Here is a 20187-nt window from a genome sequence, read left to right as displayed (position 1 = left end):
TCCATAGAATCTCTATGGATAGTAATTCCATGCGTAAATAATAAGAATATAGCAGTAGGGATATATTATCGACCACCTGATCAGGACAGTGATAGTGATTATGAAATGTTAAGGGAGATTAGAGAGGCTATCACATTAAAAAACTCAATAATAGTGGGGGATTTCAGCTATCCTTATATTGACTGGGTACACATCACCTCAGGACAGAATTCATAGATAAAATTTCTTGATACCTTAAATGACTGCTTCTTGGAGCAGTTGGTTCTGGAACCCACAAGGGAGAGGCTATTATTGATTTAGTCCTAAGTGGAGCACACAATCTGGTTCAAGAGGTAAATGTAACTGGACCGCTTGGAAATTGTGACCATAATGTAATAAAATTTAAAATTCCTGCGGTGGAAAAAACACCTCAGCAGCCCAACACTGTGGCATTTAATTTCAGAAAGGGGAACTACACAAAAATGAGGAAGGGTATGTCTACACTTGCACCCTCTTTCGAGAGAGGGATGCAAATGAAGACATTCGAAATTGTAAATGAAGCCGGGATTTAAATACCGTGTGCTTCATTTGCATAATCACATTATGGTGCTATTTCGAAATAGCACTGTTTCAAAATAACAGATGCTGTTAATACCCGGTTATTTCGAGAGAAAACCTTTCTCTTGAAATAACTGGTAAACCTCATTGTATGAGGAATAAGGGTTATTTCGAGAAAAGGGTTTTCTTTCCAAATAACCGCGTCTTAACAGCGTCTGTTATTTCAAAATAGCGCTATTTTGAAATAGTTCCATAACGCGAATATGCAAATGAAGCACAGGATATTTAAATCCTGGCTTCATTTTCAATTTTGAATGTCTTCATTTGCATCCCTCTCTCGAAAGAGGGTGCAAGTGTAGACATACCCGAAGTTAAACAGAAATTAAAAAGTACACTGACAAAGTAAAATCTCTGCAAGATGCATGTAAATTTTTCAAAGACACCATAATAGAGGCCCAACTTAAGTGTATACCCCAAATTAAAAAACACAATAAGAGAACCAAAAAAGTGTCACCGTGGCTTAACAACCACGTAAAAGAAGCAGTGACAGATAAAAAGATATCTTTTAAAAAGTGGAAGTCAGATCCTAGTGAGGAAAATAGAAAGGACCATAAACTTTGTCAAATTAAGTGTAAAAATGTAATAAGAAAAGCCAAAAAGGAGTTTGAAGAACAGCTAGCCAAAAGCTCAAAAAGTAATAGTAAAATTTTTTTAAGTACATCAGAAGCAGGAAGCCAGCCCAACAACCAATGGGGTCCTTGGACGATTGATATGCTAATGGAGCATTCAAAGATAATCAAGTCATAGCAGAGAAGCTAAATGAATTCTTTGCTTTGGTCTTCACGGCTGAGGATATTGGGGAGATTCCCAAACCTGAGCCATACTTTTTAGGTGACAAATCTGAGATGTCATTAGAGGAGGTTTTGGAACAAATTGATAAAATTAACACTAACAAGTCACCAGAACCACCAGATGGCATTCACCCAGGAGTTCTGAAAGAACTCAAATGGGAAATGCGGAACTATTAACTATGGTTTGTAACCTTTCCTTTAAATCAGCTTCTGCACCTAATGACTGGAAGATAGCTAATATGACACCAATATTTAAAAAGAGCATCCACTCAGTGTGCAGTGCCAGTGAAAAAGGCAAATAGAATGTTAGGAGTAATTAAAAAGGGGCTAGAGAATAAGACAGAAAAGATCTTATTGCCTCTGTATAAAACCATGGCATGACCACATCTTGAATACTGCATACAGATGTAGTCGCCTCATCTCAAAAAAGATATAGTGGCATTGGAAAAGGTTCAGAAAAGGGCAACAAAAATGATTAGGGGTTTGGAACGAGTCCCATATGAAGAGAGTTTAAAAAAACTTGGACTTTTCAGCTTAGAAAAGAGGAGACTAAGGGGGGATATTATAGAGGTCTATAAGATCATGACTGGTATGGAAAAACTGAAAAAGGAAAAGTTATTTACTTATTTCCACAATATAAGAACTAAGGGTCACCAAATGAAATTAATAGGCAGCAGGTTTAAAACAAACAAAGGAAGTTTTTTTCACTCAGTGCAGAGTCAACCTGTGGAACTCCTTGCCAGAGGATCTGGTGAAGGCTAGAACTTTAACGGGGTTCAAAAAAGAGTTAGATAAATTCATGGAGATTAGGTCCATTAATGGCTATTAGCCAGGATGAGTAGGAATGATATCCCTAGCTTCTGTAGAGGTAGGTGACGGGAGAGATCAGGTGAGGATTACCTTTTGTGCAAAAGCCTCTTGCACAAAAATGGCTGCTAATTAATTATGCAAATGAAGCGCAGCGATATTCTACTCCGCGCTTCATTTGCATACGCTTTTGCGGAAGAAGGCTGCAGTCTAGACGTAGCCTAGGTGTGTGGGTTACACCAACAGTATGAGCCAGGGCCTAATCTCACTTTGATTAAGATGAATTCAGGGTAAATCCATTGGTTTAAATGGAGTTACTTGGATTTACACTAGTGTAAGAAGCAGCAGAATCTGGCTTCAACTTGCTACTGAGAATTAACTTGCTAAAGGCTGGTGCCTCTATCAGTATAATTTTTAGAGGTTTTTTGTCAAACTTGTCACTGATAAAATAACTACCAAATAGTGTCTGATATTTGAGCTTCTAGGAGAAGCTTTAAAACAAGCTTTAGGATAATGCAGGGCTACTCAACTTTGGAAGCCCCAGGGGCCACAATAATACTCACAGCACATGCCAAGGACCGCAACTTAAGTATGGTTGCATGTACATGCAAATATATATGGAAAATATATGCAAATAGCTTCTTTCACACTGACGGACATGAATACAAAGTTTAAGGCAAGACTACACAACACGCAGGCCCTATTTAAGTCAGTTCTGCTGATATTAAGAAAATGCAGTATTTACCCGATTTCCACCTATATGACAGCACTTTTAATGAGCAATGACAGTCCAGGAATTTATCTACTAAAATGCATATCAACAGAAGACTCACCGTTGTGGAGCGTATTCCTAGTGGAGGCCATGTTCAAAGGATCCCACCTGTGGGTCGCGTGGTAAGCCCCGTGTAAACCCCAATTGCACCATGGGCCACAAACAAATGGACTGTGGACCATGTGTTGAGTAGCCCTGGGTTAATGCAATGTTTTGAGAAAATTACAAAAAAGCTATTTACATGGATGAAGGGCTCAGAAGCCAGATACCATAATTATATAAATGGAGAAATTAATATAAACCAGCCATGTTCCGCAAAAGAGAATACATCACTAAGGAAGACCTGTGCAACTATAACTGCAGATTGAAGGTGTCAGTCTAACAGATTTTTATAAAGAGAAAAACATAATAAAAGACAGCAATGGAAAGCAATTACACTAAAGAGACTAAAAATGAATTTAAAAATAAACAGTGGGTAAGCAAGCCTGTGGAAGTCATAAAAAAGTGAATGTTCTCTTCTTAATAAGCTTCCTGAATAGGATACCTTTGTAATATTTTCTGTTTATACTAACTCCTAGTCCCTGTTTTCTGTTATTTAAACCATTTGCCTTAGAACATTTAGGTCATATTGTTCTCTCAGGAGCACTTATACATCAGCTGTAAATCATTCTCTCATCCTTGAGAGAGCACCCTTAAACTGCCACTACATTATGGATCAGCATCCCTACTACCCCGTCATTCTACTAATACAGACATCACAAATTACACAAGGGCTCTCACTCAGTGTTTTGGGGAATTTTGCAGATTAGAGAATCTATTCACCTCCCAGTGCATCGGACTTTCTAAATGTTAAATTTGTTCACATTATTGGGAGTTCTATTCATAAATCTGTGAAAAGAAAATGGATCCTCAAGTGGAGTCTAACAAAAGGCCTCTGAGAATTTTTGATTAACATTACTCTTTAAAGTAGGGCAATGAAAAAGAGAATGAACAGATTTTTCAAGAGTTCTTCATACATATATTAAATCTGTATATTATGGATTCTTGCAAACCCTTACAAGCAAATTTCTTACTATTTTAGTCAGTGTGCATAGTAATTATTTTGTATTCAGTAAAAGATTATAAAATAGATATGAAATGTTCTGCAACCTAATTCACATGAATTTAATGGTCCACCTACAGTGGATACATTTATTGTGTCTAAGTTTTGGTTTATTCCTGGATACCAGAATAGTGCAAGGTTTACTTAAAGTAAACTCTTGTCCACTTATTCATCTTTTTCATAAAGTTCATGTTAGCTTATGGGCAATATATTCCACATCACCACGTGCACTGAACAACAGTAAAATAATTCCAAGGCTTCAAGGTAAAGCTTATATATTAGTGGGACTGCATCTGCCAGAATTGCTAGTCTAGACTTTCTTCATAGTACTGAATAATTTATCAAGGCATGCTGACCCTTAGCTGACTGCAAGAGCCAGGAAGTGCTTTAGAGGTCTGTTACATTCTATCAAACTAGATGTGTGTTTTTCCCATGAAGCACCATGAAATCATCCAGAAAAAAATCAATCAGCAGCAATGTATTTTAGATATGAGGGTGCTGTCCACTTAGGGCTGGATCCTGTAACCCTTATTCACTCAGAGTAGCACTTAAGTGAGTACTGTAGTTTCATTGATTTTAGTGAAAGTACTTTCATGAGTAAGGATTGCAGAAGGAGGATACTACTGTGTATTGGGATGTGGGTTTCAATAGTTTTTTTAAAGTGCTAAATCTTGATATTTCCTTATACGCATCAGTCCTTTTAGTGGCAATTCTTACATTCTTTTTTTTAAATTCATATTTATGTCACAAAGAAATTACTCAGGAAGGATTTTAATTTCCTCCCTACTGCTTGACAGAATTAAAAAGCAAAGGTTTCTGAATTGTGAAAAATGATTGATAATGATTCAAGGTAATGGGCTGAAATATTGTTCAACTGAAGTAATAAACTGGAAATAAAATATCACTTCTTCCATTATAGCTAAACAGAGATTGGTTTAAATGAAAACACACATTTTTCAATAAATACTGCTTCTATGCACTTTGGCTACATCTACATTGCATCCCTCTTGCGCAAAAGGCTATGCAAATGAAGCATGGATTAGCATATTGCTGCACTTCATTTGCATAATTAATTAGGGGTCATTTTTGCGCAAGAGGCTTTTGCGTAAAAAGGAGCCATCTACACATCTCCTTTTTGCACACAAAAAAAATCTCTCTTGTGCAAGAGCAATTCTTCCTCATTTTTTCAGGCAAATCCCTCTTGCGCAAAATGACCCCTAATTAATTATGCAAATGAAGCGGGGCAATATGCTAATCCACACTTCATTTGCATAGGCTTTTGCGCAAGAGGGATGCAATATAGATGTAGCCTTGGTATGTACCGTTGAATCTACAGTGTCTGATTTTTCAATAATGAATTTCCAAAATAGCTAGGAGACATTTTGAAGAGCAAGACATGCACAGCATCATTTTTTGGAATTTCATAGAGTCTTTAATTTTGGTGTCTTTGGATGTCCCAGTTACCACCCTGGTTGCATTGCTACTTCAACAGTCAAGTATCAGAGGGATATCCGTGTTAGTCTGAATATACAAAAGCGGCGAGGAGTCCTGTGGCACCTTATAGACTAACAGAAGTGTTGGAGCATAAGCTTTCGTGGGAAAAGACCCGCTTCATCAGATACATAGTCTATAAGATGCATGCATACATCTGACGAAGTGGGTCTTTGCCCACAAAAGCTTATGCTCCAACACTTCTGTTAGTCTATAAGGTGCCATAGGACTCCTCGCCGCTACTTCAACAGTGAGATGCTCATCCAGAAAGGTGTGGGAAGTGGGTAGACTGGAGTGTGTGATGATGCGGTTCGGCTAGGCAGTGACGATGGCCTGGGTATACAGACTGTGGGAGGTCAGGCAGACAGGGGATATCTGGGTTCCATTGTGCTTGAGCTGAGTGGCTCTGGGAAGGTTACTGGGAGTAAATTGGGTGTACCACCCCTAGGGGGTGGAGGATAAGGAGGATGGAAAGGGAAGACCTCTAATCTATTCTTGTATCAGGGTTGTCTGGGGCCTTTTTATATCACTCCTGTTAAGCTCCCAGTCTTGGTTCTACAGACTGGCAGGGTCTGTGCCACGTGACAGAAACCACAGTGTCTTAGTTTTGGGGGTTGCTGAGCTACCTGACTCATGGCAGGGACCAAGCCAGCCCCTGAACTCACTGCTGGATTCATAGTTCCTTATCTTGATGCTGGAGCTTGGTAGTCCTGGGAGTGGCTTATCGGGGTAACTCCTTCAGACTCACAGCCCTAGAACCAAGGACCTTACAGCTTCCAGACTCCCAGGTCAGCTATCACCCAGACTTGCCTAGCTGGTCCCTCAGGCCTGGGGCCCAGATCCAGCCTCTGGCTTCCTGGATCCAGCCCCAAAGGTTCAGGGCTCCCCGCCAGCAGTGGGGTGTCCATGGTGGTGCTCCATCCCCACACACCTCCCAGCCGCCCCACCGTGGGGCTGGAGCACACAAAATCTGCTAGCCTAGGCCCCTCTTACCCTCTGGTGTGTTAGGGGAATGTGAGGAGTGTCTTTCTCCTTCTCAGGCATGGGCTACATCAGTGAGGTAGGTTTTTTTGTTTGTTTGTTTGATTGATTGATTGATTGATTGATTTTGCATCTTGTGTGTGGTCTTTGACTGAGTTTTCAGTGGGTCAGTGGCCACCGACACAAAAAAGGTTCCCCACCCTGACCCTAAGGGACTGAATTACAAGGAAGAGAAGGTTCCTGATACAAATAGGCAAAGGATCTTCTTTTCACCTCACTTTTTTTTTTTTAAGTTTTCTACTTGCCAAGTTATTTCCAACTCTGGATTTCCCAGTAGTGCAACCCTCTTCTATGTCTCTGCCTTTTAGAATGCCAACTGTGTAATGCATAAAAATACACTCACTGCACCATAAAGGCCAAGCATACAGCTGGCACTAAATAAATAATTATTTTTAAAATAAGGGAAACGTATACAGGAGATACTGCTATTGAAGTTAAAGGGGTAGAGCACCCACAGTACCTGTTAATGTCAATGGCAGTTGCAGATGCTACGCACCACTGGGATTTGGTCTAATGTTGTATTTTGAAGGCAAACAATATTCAGGTAAATCTAGGATGGGGCGGGGGAGCACTGGATTATGGTAGTGTATGAAAAACCTCAGCATAAATGAGCACATACTGTAAACAGAAGAGGAATGGAGTTCAGAGAGATGCTAATGACTTCTGTGGAAGCCGCACAAGCCTTACCGCTGTGGATGCACCACTGCCACAGGCCTTTGAACATTCTCTGATAAACTAGATTCCCAAGGAAACACCTGGTTATTTATAAATCTGTCTGTACAGATTGATATAGAGTGGAGAGGTGACCGGAAGAAGAGCTCTGTGAATCTCAAAGGCTTGTCTCTTCCACCACCAGAAATTGGTCCTCACCCACTTTGTCTTTCTCATATCCTGGGGTCAACACAACTAAAACACTATAAACAGAGCTATACAGACAGAAAACCAGAACTTTGAATGTTACCTGATGTCTTTTATCCCTTTTGACAATTTTTTTTGGCTGGACAGATTTGTGTATCTCAGATACATTCTATCTGGCCAATAGGACATGCTTAGAATATATGGTGCTTTGGATCAGAGCCAAACATCTTAAAATAAGGAGAGTTTATCAGAAATTTTTTCATGGGATACATACATCTATTTGGTAGTGCTTTGAGAACTGGTGTATAATTAGTTATTTTTATTTGTAATGTATTGTTTGCAGTGGAAGCCTACTTTATATTTGTGCTTGTTCATTTTCACCCGCTGAGCCAGCATTCTGTTTGGGAAGAGGTTTTCCCAGCAGGAGGAAAGCAAATGCTGTTGCTTTTCATAGCAAAGGAACACAAGAACATTGGAGGCAAGTGGGAAATATTCACTGTGCCTTTATTGTCATGAATTTTTAAAATTTTCCATTCTTTTCCACCCCTTGTTCATTAATTTCACCAGAGTGCTTTGTTGTAAAGCTTCAATAAGACATTTAAGGAAGAGGTTTTATATATCATATTGCCAAAGTTGCAATATTATGGATTTTTTTTAATGTTCTAAGGACACTGACCTCCATTATGGGCTTAATGAGAGGGCACACAGATAAATAAACAGAACTGATGAAGAATGTACTAGAAATGATAAAGGATCAATAAAATTTTTCCTGCAGAAAAATTGAACAGGTTGCTTTCTCATATTGAGAATTTTTCTAAGTCACTGCAAAGTGGTTCACTTTCAAAGACTAAATCAGAGGGAAAACAAACTCTGGGGATGCTGTGTGCACTTGGTGTACTATTTGCTTTTTCTGACAGCCGAGTACTAAAGCCCAGAGACTTCATTAAGCCTCAGGAAGCTGCAGCTGAAAGAAAGAAGGGGCAGGAACTCCTGGCTACTCCTCTCCCAACTTATTGAAGGATGTGCTGTGATAGATCGTTGTCCTCTTCCACTTTATGATTGACTTTCAAAAAGAGTGGGGTTTCTGTCCATGCCTACTCTGTTACTATTTTAGATTGAACCATTTGAAATCTGTAGCTTACTGCCAGTTAGCTGGTGGAGATCTGCTCCACTTCCTACTGTGCAGTAAGGGATCGCTGTGCATGTGGTCAGCTCTAAAGGCCTGATCCTGCACTGCTGATGTCAGTGGGAATTTTAACATGGACTTCAGTGAGAACAGGAGTTGATCGAAAGAGCGTGGAAATGGGTCAGAAGACATGAACTCCCCCTTCCCCCGAGGCAGGAGACAAGTAGTTGCATGTGCAAAACACTGCTGCCTCTTAGGGATGTTGTCCTCTTCATGTACCTGCAGCACTTTTCAGGTACAGATTCAAACTGGGCCCAGTGGCTGAAGCCTAATGCCAATGAAAGACATGACTTTTTAGGTGATACAGATCTTGTTTTAATCCAAAGTTGAATGATTCTAGCTGCCAATTTCAGTCGCATATTAAATACACATATAGAAAAGAAAAACTTTTAATAACGTTTAGTGACAAATGTATAAGAATTAACAGCTTGCCAAAGGGCAAGGTATCCAGGAGGCTATAACCCCCTGGATATCTTATCAGTGTAATTGCTCAGAAGAACCAGAGACAAGCTCAAAACTGCCCACCAAACTTCCTTTGAAGCTGCTGTGTAGCCAAGTGGGAGAAATGTCTCACAGTCTAGGCTTCAAAAATGTCCACCAAAGCATGGTGTATGTCTGAAATGTTGGTTGACCTAGCATGGTGTACGTCTGCAACTTTGGTCACTCAGACACTTAAAAAATTCACCAGAGGCTATCCCTCAATTTGAGGATGATGTCTGAAGGTGGGGAAAAGTCACTTATGAGATTTAAGATGGCTGAGGAATCCAATCCAGGCTCTACAGGTTTTTCCACAGATATATTGCAGGTGTAGCTGTAAAAAACACAGCTGGCTAGCTAGGATGCTGTATGTTTTCCTTCTCCCCTGCCATTCTGCAGCCTCTTGAGCAAGATGATTCTCTTCAAAATGGCTGAGGTTTGATGTATGATGCCATGCCATTGCATTCTATTGCTATCCAGGTTTTCCCAAGTTGTGTGGTAAATGCCTCTTCAAATTCACATCCCTGTGTGACAGAGTTAACACTTCCTAACCTCCGTATATACACTGCGAGGTTGACAGCAGACTATTTGACAGGGTGGATTCACCCAGTGATTTAAAAAAAAACCCTTCTATTACTCTGTAGTAAATGTATATATCACAGCACTGCAAGGGCATATCTGCAGCATTGCAGTTTTACCATTATAGTGCCTATAGTGCAGACTTAGCCTTAGAGGCTAATGAGGGCTAGGAAATGGAGATGATGTAATCGGCATATCAACAACTAAATTTCTGGGAAGGAAGTCCAAAGATAACATTTCAAATAAACTTTTGATTTCAAAAGATGGTTTTATCAAGGTCAGTATGGTGAGGAAGGTTTAATGTAAACAACAAAGGGGGGAGCACAAAACCCATCCAAAAGTGGAACCATAAAGCTGTTCTGTCAAAAAGTATAATTAGCACCTTTTAAAAAAAATTGAGAACATTACTCAGGGATCAAAGTGTTCATGTTACATGTTTGTGCAAAAATAGTAGAATTCTACATCAAGCCCTGCTCATCATACTATTTAAGTGAAAATGACTGGAAGTGAATTAAAACCTTGCATGGTCTCAAAAATGATTGTAAATAGAAAATCATCCAATGGAGATTTTTCTAGTGGGATCTTAGAGATCTGTTCATGGCCAAATAATGTTAAATATATTTATCAATGATTTGGACAAAAACTATAAAAATCACTGCTGGTAAAGTCTGTAGAGAACACAAAAATTGGCGGAGGGATAAATAAAGATAAAGTGAGTACAATCTGGGTCATTTGGTAAGCAGAGCTCACTTGAACAAAATGCATTTTAGCATAGCTAAATGCAAGATCTTACTTCTAGGAACAAAGAAATTAGGTCAAATTTATAGGATGGAAGACTGTATTTTGGAAAGTAATGACTCTGAAAGGGACTTAAGGGTCATGGTGGATAAATCAGTTGAATTTGAGCTGCCAGTGACATGTGGTGGCTAAGAGCTAATCCTTGGATGTATAAGAAGGGATCAAGTGGAAATAGATGGTGTTATAAGTCTATACAGCATTAGTAAGATCAATGTTGGAATACCATTTCCATTACTGGTGTCAACATTTGAAAAGAACATCTAGAAATTGGAAAGGCATAGAAAAGAGCTACAATAATAATTTGAGATTTGGAAAACCTTTTATTCTGTGAAAGACTAAAGAAGTTCATTTATTTAGTTTAATCTAAAAAGGGACCTGATTGTCTATAATGTACTGTCACAGGATGGGTACGCCCATCCCCCTTAGGAGCAGGGCGTTAGGCATGTACTCTGCACTGCATGTGTATTGGTTCCAGTGGCCCAGAGCCAATAACCACACCTCATCTCTGGGGCAGTCAGACATAGTGACCACAGTCCGTAACAATACTCCCCTCTCTCAGGGCAGTGCGACCTAGCAGCCCATGTCAGTAACACTCCCCACTCTCACGGCAGTGGAGCCTGGGGGCCAATGTCAGTAACAACAGTTATAGCCATGCCCCTTGGGGTTAATGGAGATGGGATAGAAGGACCTGGGCCCACCCTCTCCACTGGGCCCCAGACCAGGTTCCTGTCAGCAATGTAGTCGTCCACCACCAGTTCAGTAGAGAATCTGCCCAAAACATGCTGAGCTCTCAGAGGTATAACCCTCTGCCCTGGGCTACTTTCTACCAGATTCACTATTGCAGCCTTCTTTACCTCTTTCCTCCGGAATGGGGTCTTCTCCAGCTATTCCTTGCTGCCTACCCTCTGTGGTTCAGGCCAACCTCCTCCGCCGGTCCTTATAGCTGGCCTCCAACTGGAACATATCCAGTAGGTTTATGGAGTTAGGGGGGGCTAGGACTTCCTCAGCCAGATAACTATGGTTAACCCTTACAGTCCCAGTGCAGGGTTGGTACTCCCCGTCACAAATACCTACATGAGAAGATTTCTGATAGTTGAGGGTAGAGCTGATTGAATGACAGATTTTTTTTGGTTCACTGGCAATTCCAAAAAATAAAAATAATCTTTTTGAGTCAAGCCAAAACAAAAATTTTCAACATTACCAGTTTGAATTGAAAAATAAAACATAATTTTAAATATTTTGCTCAAGACAAAATGAAAACTTTCATTTAAATTTAACTTTTAACTAGATTTTTAAAAGTAAAGAAAATTCCAAAAGAAAGATTTTTCAAATAGACAATTTGTTTTTCAAAAATATCTAAATGAATCATTTTTTGTTTTGTTAGAATTTTTACTTGAAGGTTGATTTAGTTTTGTTTTTTAACTGAAATAATTAATTGATATTGACATTAATTGACAAAATGTTTTTATGTAATTTAATGCTTATTTTTTGCCAAAAAAAAGTTTGGTTCAATTATGTTATCCAGCTCTAGTTAGAAGGCTCTTTAACATAACAGCCAAAGGCACAACAAAATCTGGTGACTAGAAACTGAAGCTATAGAACCTACTGATTTTTTAACAGAAAGGCTAATTTATCAATGAACAATTTATATAGGTCAATTTTCCATCATTTGAAGTCAAAATTAATAATAATTTTTAAAAAATGCTGTAGTTCAATCAGAAGTTATAGGGCTGATGTACGATTTACTGGGTGAAATTCTGTGCCAGTTATGTAGGAGATCAGACTGGATGATTATAATGCCTTTTGGCCTTAAAATCTGTGAATCTATTCTTGACATGTCATAATCTGTACCTTAGTTATTGAGGGTATCTGCTGAGTATTTAATATTCAAATTCACAATCAGGGAGCCTGATTGATTCCTTATTGTTTTTAGATCAGGAGGGAAGAACCTCAGGCCTAGGGGCTGGATGCTTCCCCTTGCTTGCCTGGATCTGGCCCCCGAGGCTCAGCTCTCTCCTCCTAGCATTGGGGAGCCCGTGCCTGCTGAGGGACTGGAGCACACAAAATCTACTAGCTGACCCCATTAGACTCTGGTGTGTGGGTAATGTGGAGAGGGTCTTCCTCCTTCTCAGTCAGGGTCCATGTCAGTGAGTGTTTGGGGGGGGGAGGGTGACTTCTCAATTGTGTGTGGCTCCTGACTGATTTTTCTGTGGGTCAGCAGTCCCCAAACCAAAAAAGGTTTTGTTACATGTATATGTTTCATTATGATCCTCCATAACTTGCTGTCTCCTCTAGGTTGTTACTTACAGGTTTGTACCTTGAAATTATCTAGAAATTGAAGCAGATGCAGAATTTGCCAGCGCATATATTAAATTGGGTATCTTCCCCTGAGCTGTTGTCCATGATCAGTATTGGCAGCCTGTTGCCTCCTGAGTTGATTTTACGGTGTTGGTTTTGATCTAGAAAACCGTAAATGATTTACTTCAGAGACCACCTTTCTCTCTGGCCAGTAGCTGCAATTACTGAAGATAGTCAAGTTGGAACTCCCTTGGTTTAATATGGAGTGTGCTGCAGGGTATTCTTCCCAAAGATCTTCTGCTTTAAAAATCAGTAGTCCCAAAGAGCTGGAATCAAGATGGTACACTGCAAAGGGCATCTATTCTCTTTTGAGGAAGGTCTAGAATTCTCAGGAGAATAGCAAGGGAGATTTTTGTTTATTTTCTATGCCTGGTCATTATTGGTTGGGGGAGTAAAAGGTTAAATATAATTCTTCAGAATTGCATTTAGTAAGAATTGTACTTCAGTCTGGAGCTAGCAGTATCTATTCTTACAAGAATAAATATAAATCAATAGAATAAATACTAGCTCAGTATAAACATTTTGAAGTATAATCACATAATATCTAACACGAATATACTTATACATGAATGTACTGGTGCCATTTGCTTTCCTTTTTAATCAGATTTACAATATATTTAATCAGTGTGACTGTTCTCTCTATTGAAGAGTAAATATTTGAAGAAAATAATGAGAAACAAGGTTTTACTTTTGATAACCACATTAAAAAGGACCAGTTAAAGATTTACTGTTTAATGTACTATAAAAGATTAAATATATAGTAATTCAGCTGAATAAGAATGCCTTCAGTTTCAAGGCACAATTCCAGTGACTTCAGATAATAAGCCCAAAGGTGTTAAAAATAATGGACCTGTGTACTAGAAGTACGACTACATTTTCTTTTTTTGAAAGAGGGATGCAAATAGCACTCGTATTTGCATACCTTCTTCCACTATTTTTTTCCGTAAGAGCCTTTTCCGCCATTTATTTGTAAGCAACAACAAAAGGGATTGGAGGGGAAAAAAAGTTGCTGTCTGCTAATGTCGTTGCTTTGTTTTAGTGATAAAATTCTTTTATCTAATGATGAACTACAGTGAGTTCCAAAGAGTTGTTTATATAAAATTCACATTCAAAAATACATAAAAAGCTGTTGCAACAAAATGCAAATGATCTAATAATAGAATCTACTGATTGTTGGTGGAGGTTTTTTACCACACTATGGGTATGTCTACACTACAGCGCTAATTCGAACTAACAAATCCAGACTAAAAAACTAGTTCGAATTAGCGTTTTGCTAATTCGAACTAGCATGTCCACATTAAGTGGACCCTGAACAGGGCTTAAAGATGGCTGGAAGCAGTGCCGGCAGGGCATCAGATGAGGACTTAGAGCATGGGGCTGCTGCCTCAGGCTAGCCGAGGGCTGTGCTTAAAGGGACCCGACCCCCACCCCGGACAGACAGTTCTCAGGGGTGCCCCACTTGCAAAGCAGTCCTGGCTTGGATTGCCCGGAGTACCCACACTGGGCACATCACAGCACTCGGCCATCAGACCGGCTGCACTTGCTGCAGGCTGCCATCTGGGGAGAGGAGGCAATTGGGGGGCTGCAGGAGAGCTTCCACCCCCAGAAGCCCGCAGAGCCAGCCCCGTCCTCCCCATCGGGGGCTCGTACCCCATTCCTCTCTCACCTCCTTCCACTTACCCTTCCCTAGCCCCCCTTCCTGATATACCAAATAAAGAAAACGTGTGTTCAAAAATAGAATCTCTCTTTATTGAACAAAACTCAGGGAGACTGGGAAAAGGAGGTGGGAGAGGGGAAGAGAGAGGGTGGGAGAGGGGAGGGCAACTAAAATGATCAGAGGTTTGGAAGGGGTCCCATATGAAGAGAGGCTAAAGAGACTGGGACTTTTCAGTTTAGAAAAGAGGAAACTGAGAGGGGATAGGATAGAGGTCTATAAAAGCATGAGTGGGGTGGAGAGGGTGCATCAAGAAAAGTTCTTCATTAGTTCCCATAATAGAAGGACTAGAGGACACCAAAGGAAAGGAATGGGTAGCAGGCTTCAAACTAGTAACAGAAAGTTGTTCTTTACAAAGCAAAGAGTCAACCTGTGGAACTCCTTGCTGCAGGAGGCTGTGAAGGCTAGAACTAGAACAGAGTTTAAAGAGAAGTGAAATCAATTCATGGTGGTTGGGTCCATGGAGTGGTATTAGCCAGGGGGTAGGAGTGGTGTCCCTGCCCAAAGTTTGTGGAAGGCTGGAGAGGGATGGCACGAGACAAATTGCTTGGTCACTGTCTTCGGTCCATCCCCTCCAGGGTTCTTAGGGTTGGCCGCTGTTGCCAGACAGGCTACTGGGCTAGATGGACCTTTGGTCTGACCCAGTACGACCATTGTAAGCTCAGGGCTCAGGGTCAGGGGTCTCAGTGGACCACCTTGATTTTCATGCACACCTGCTCCTGGGTGGCCAGGCTGGCAGCTCTCCTGCCCTAGACGGCCACTTTCCTGTGCCTAGTGCGGAGGTCGTGGACGAGGTCCACGATGTCCGCACTAGACCAGGCGGGTACCCACCTCTTGCGGTCCCGGGCAAGCTCCCGGGAGCCGCCAGTCTGGTCCTGGGAAGAGGGGGAGGGCTGGGGGACATCGGGTGGCTGGCTTGAGCCGTGCCAGGTGCAGAGTCTGCTAGCTGGGTGCTGGCAGGCTTGCACCTGGCACGGGCACTGTAGCCAGCCCTTGCCCTTTTAAGGGGTCCGGGGCCGGGAGGGGGCAATAGAGTTTCCCTGGTGTTGGCCAGAGTGGCCACCAGGGAAAGCTGGGGAGGGCTAGCCTCCCACTAGTTCGAATTAAGGGGCTACACACCCCTTAATTCGAACTAGTAAGTTCGAACTAGGCTTAGTCCTCGTAGAATGAGGTTTACCTAGTTCGAACTAAGCGCTCCGCTAGTTCGAATTAAGTTTGAACTAGCGGAGCGCTAGTGTAGCGCCTATCAAAGTTAATTCGAACTAACGTCCATTAGTTCGAATTAACTTTGTAGTGTAGACATACCCTTTGAAAGTTATAGGCCATATCCTTAACTTGTGCAGATCCATGAAAATAATGGAGCAACACTGATTTACAGTAGCTGAAACAACATTGATTTACACCGGCCTCCTACTTTTCAAAAAATAAAAACGAACAAACCAAATTCAGATAGTGTTATTGGCTCATGAAAAATAATGATGGCAAATTGTTTGGGCCATATTACATATTAGTGCAAGCGGAGAACAACTCCATTGTCACCAGTGGATTTAACTTGGATTATGCCACACCTTTTTTCTTGATTTCCACATTGCCATTTATGAAAGAAAAATGTTGTACATTACATTACATAACATCAGTGGGTTTTTTTTTGTGACGGTACTGCCCGGTACGCAGTACCAGCACCTCCATACACAGTACCAGCACCTCCACAAAAAAAGCACTGCATAACATTATTAAAACATTGCAATGAATAATTGAAATATTTTGGTCTTTAGCATACCTTTCTTTCTTTCTCTTAGGAATTATGTCTGATCATCAGTTTGGAAATCAGTTTATGTGCAGTGTGGTTGCATCTCACGTGAGTCATCTACCAACAACAAATCTCAGTTTTGTTTGGATTGCTCCACCTGCAGGAACAGGCTGTGTGAATTTCATGTAAGTATACGTCACAATTATTAAAAAGGTTATTTTATTATCAAATGGCTAAATAAATATAATAAATATTAGCTTAATACAAGCACTCCCCAAATTACAAACGTTTGACTTATGAGCATCTGCACATACAAACAAAAGTTCACCTGCAGCCTCAGGGGATCCGGCAAGAGATGCAGCGGGCAGCCACGTTGATGGCGGCTGGAGAGAAGTGTCACTTTGAAAGGCTTCTCTCTAGCCACCAAATGCACTGCCACCCCCTGCTCCTCTGGAGTCACCCAGCCTGTGCTCGCTGCTCCCTGCTGAGGAGGAGCTGGGTGCAGCCCTCAGGAATGGGGGAAGGGACGGCTGGGAGATGGGACTGAGCATGCAAGGGGGGTGGAGAGGTGCCTGGGGATGGATCTAGTTGCTGTAGAAGCCTACACAGAGCCTGCAGGGTGGAGTGGCTGATGGATGTCCAGAAGTTCCCTTCAGAATCTCCACCTACCTCCTCATCCTCCTCTAATGAAACCTCCCTTTCCTCAAGCCCCAGCATTCAAGATTAAATGAAAAACTATTTCTACTATTTTTCATTGCAAATATACAATATTTCAGATACATTTTTGGTTCCATAAGCTTCTATGAGCTAGCCTGGGAATCTAACCACCATTTATAACATTTGTTTCTATGGAAAAATGCATTCAAGTTCCAAACAGCCAACTTGCAAACAAACTTTTGGAACACAACCCATTCATAAGTTGGGGACTTGCTGTATAAACATTTTGAAGAATGATCATATAAATCAACCATGTACATGAATGCACTGTGCTGCCATTTGCTGTCTTTTTTAATCAGACTAACAATATGTTTAGTCAGTGTGACCATTGTCTGCAAATACTCAAACTGTCCAAGCTGTGTGCACTATAAACTTGCAAAATAAGGATTTTAGGTTCTGATTTGCAAAGTGTTGAATTCAATAGGATTTAAGAGCACTCAGTAACGTGGGGTTGACCAGTACTTAGCAGAATCAGGCTCTTATACTTAAGGACTGAAATAATTAGATAAACTTTTTCTCAAATCACTTGTCAACCCTTCTCCCTTTTAAATGGTTTGAGAGTACCCCCTATTCTTCGCCATTCCTTCCATTCCCTAACAAAGGTTGGTATGTCTTCAGATATATGGAGACATTTTTATCTTGTGTTTTATTGGGGTTTTTTTGTCTACCCAAAGTCCAATATCTTATTCTGGCTAACATTTTCCAGTGAAAGAAAAATTCTTTGGGGTTCATTTTATAGGTTCATCCAGGTTTTTGAAAACCTGGTATTTGATTAGGAACTGAGTTTTTTAACCATCATTCATATAGTGGATGTAAACGATCAACTGATAATTAGTTATTCATTGCTTGACAATTAGTTATTCCATGCACTGTGTGTACGTTCTTAATCTGTGGTATTTAGTAACTGATGGCTCTATTTTGATATTGTCCAGATTCTGAGTCTCGACATGAAACAGCATAAACCTATCTTATTGAGAATATCAGAACATCTTAATAACCAATAACTTATATTTTTTCTTTTGGGTAATCCAGCTTGCATGCAAAATATCTATTTCGCCAACTGGTTCTCTACATTAATTTGTTTTAAAAGTCTGAATCATTATTGGGTTATATTCTGCCATGTGAAGAGCTCTCAGAATTGCAAAGCATAACATCTCATATTCTACCGATGTAATATAATTTTATGTGTCACCTAAAAAATTAGAAAAAGCAATTTCCATTCATCCAGACTAAAGGTTTGGTAAATTAAGTCTCTAAAGTGAAACATCTATAGTCGAGGTGGAAGTGAAAATATTTCAAACCTGACTCATTCATAAATCAAATTAAAGACAGACTGTGCCAAAAGTACACATAGGTGAACAAATTAAACTGTTTGAGGTTTCTCAGACTTTTTACATGCCTTTTCTCACTCAGATTCTGTTACGATAGTCAAAATGAATTGAACATTCTGTGTTCTAGATAATTTTTTTCCTTTCTACCAGCATTGACAAGCTGCAAGTATCAAAGTTCCACATGTTTGTACTGAAATCTTAAGTTGCTCTTGTATTTTAAAAGATTAGTATGTTGATCGATTGGGAATCTAAGTGTGGGTGGGGGATGTAATGACTACTTAAGGGCTACTTTTTAAATGTGAATTATCCTGTACTAACAGTGTAGCATTCTTTCTATTCCTAGGGCACAGTGACCCTAGATTTGATTTTAATATATCACAAACTGCAGTGACTGCAGTGAAGATATATGTCCCTATACTTTATTTTTAAACCTCAGCTGGTAAATTGGAATCAGAAAGTCATTAGGGTGAATGATGGTGCCCTTTCTGCAATATATACATGCCACTTTATTTTCATGATTCAACCTGAGATGTTTCCTGCAGCACATAGCATTGCATAGAGGGTGTATATAGTGGCTTGAAGAAAATTTACTTTTATGTCATCTCAGGTTTTTAATATTTTATTTGTGTTGTCATCGCTGTAAGGAGCCTTAGTTATGGATGTGGATCCCGTTGTGCTTGGTGCTGTACAAATAGAGCAAAGAGACAGTCCCTTCCTCAAAGAGTTTATAATCTAAATCAGTGTTTCTCGACTTTTTTATAAAGTACGCCTTTGTAAAAAAAAAATATAAGTATCTCCTTTTTTTAAAAAAAAAATGTAAGTCCCCCAGTACCTACAGTTTTCAGACACACACAATTTTTTTCTACTGTTGCAACACATTTGTTTAAACAACTTATTTGTAGCCGGGTGGACGATGAAATTTTTGGATGTAAAAAGTACACAAATAATAAAGCGCTGTAAAACTTAAAACAAAAAATAAGTTTTCTCCAAGTTTCAGTTGTGTTGATGTACCCACCAGACTTCTCTCAAGTACCCCTAAGGGTACTCGTATTAATCTGGGAGATATAGTAACATCAAAAATATTCATTTTCCTTAGTTCTCCTCCTCTCTCTCTAAAAAAATTTAAATATCAAGTGTTGCAGAAATAAAAATTGAAAAGTTGATGTGAAATTTTATAGCATTCTTGACAAAATGCCACCATTTACTGAGTTAGGACACAACTACGCTGCATACTTATTTTGAAATAAGCTATTCTGGAAGAAATACTCTGAAATACTTATTTCAAAATGGCATGTCAACATTATGGGGAAGCCTCAAAATTAATCCAAAACAGGCTTCCCTAATGTGGATATGCTACCTCAATTTAGAGCCCCAGGAGGCACTGGTGAGTAATTAGTTTGAATGGCTCTGGGGAGGAGCTATTTCGAAATAGCCGCAGCAGAGCATCCATACCACTGCTATTTTGGAATAGCTATTGCAGAGTAGGCATTATTTCTTGTGTAATGAGGTTTACAGAAGACAGAATAAGCCATCTGTTATTTTGAATTTATTTCAAAGTAACAGAATTGCTGTATAGATGCTCGCATTGTTATTTCAAAATAACATCAGTTATTTAAAAATAACTATGCTGTGTAGATGCAACCTTTACAGAAAAGAGTATAAACTCAGATGGCCTCATTCAGATAGACATAACTTAATATACAAATCTACTGTAATCAATGGATTGCATCCAGTTATGCCATATTTGGTTTGGAACCAGCTGTGTAAATAATAGATTTTTTCAGTTCACAGGCAATTCCAAAAATAAACATAAAAAGT

At 39.9% G+C, this 20187-nt stretch overlaps 1 protein-coding gene across 1 annotated transcript in view; it reads left to right on the top strand.

The window, feature by feature from the left end:
- The window catches only part of RELN (reelin), a 500016-nt gene that overhangs the window by 121391 nt on the left and 358438 nt on the right, over positions 1-20187 (top strand). Inside the window, exon 3 of the mRNA XM_006137543.4 lies at positions 16371-16506. Within this exon, the coding sequence (XP_006137605.3) occupies positions 16371-16506 (136 nt within the window). The remainder of the gene's footprint in view (positions 1-16370; positions 16507-20187) is intronic.

The sequence above is a fragment of the Pelodiscus sinensis genome, chromosome 1, assembly GCF_052426305.1.
Source record: "Pelodiscus sinensis isolate ZL-2025 chromosome 1, ASM5242630v1, whole genome shotgun sequence".
Taxonomy (NCBI): Eukaryota; Metazoa; Chordata; order Testudines; family Trionychidae; genus Pelodiscus; species Pelodiscus sinensis.
The sequence above is the reverse complement of the archived record's forward strand: the minus strand, read 5'-3'. Positions and strand labels throughout refer to the sequence as shown.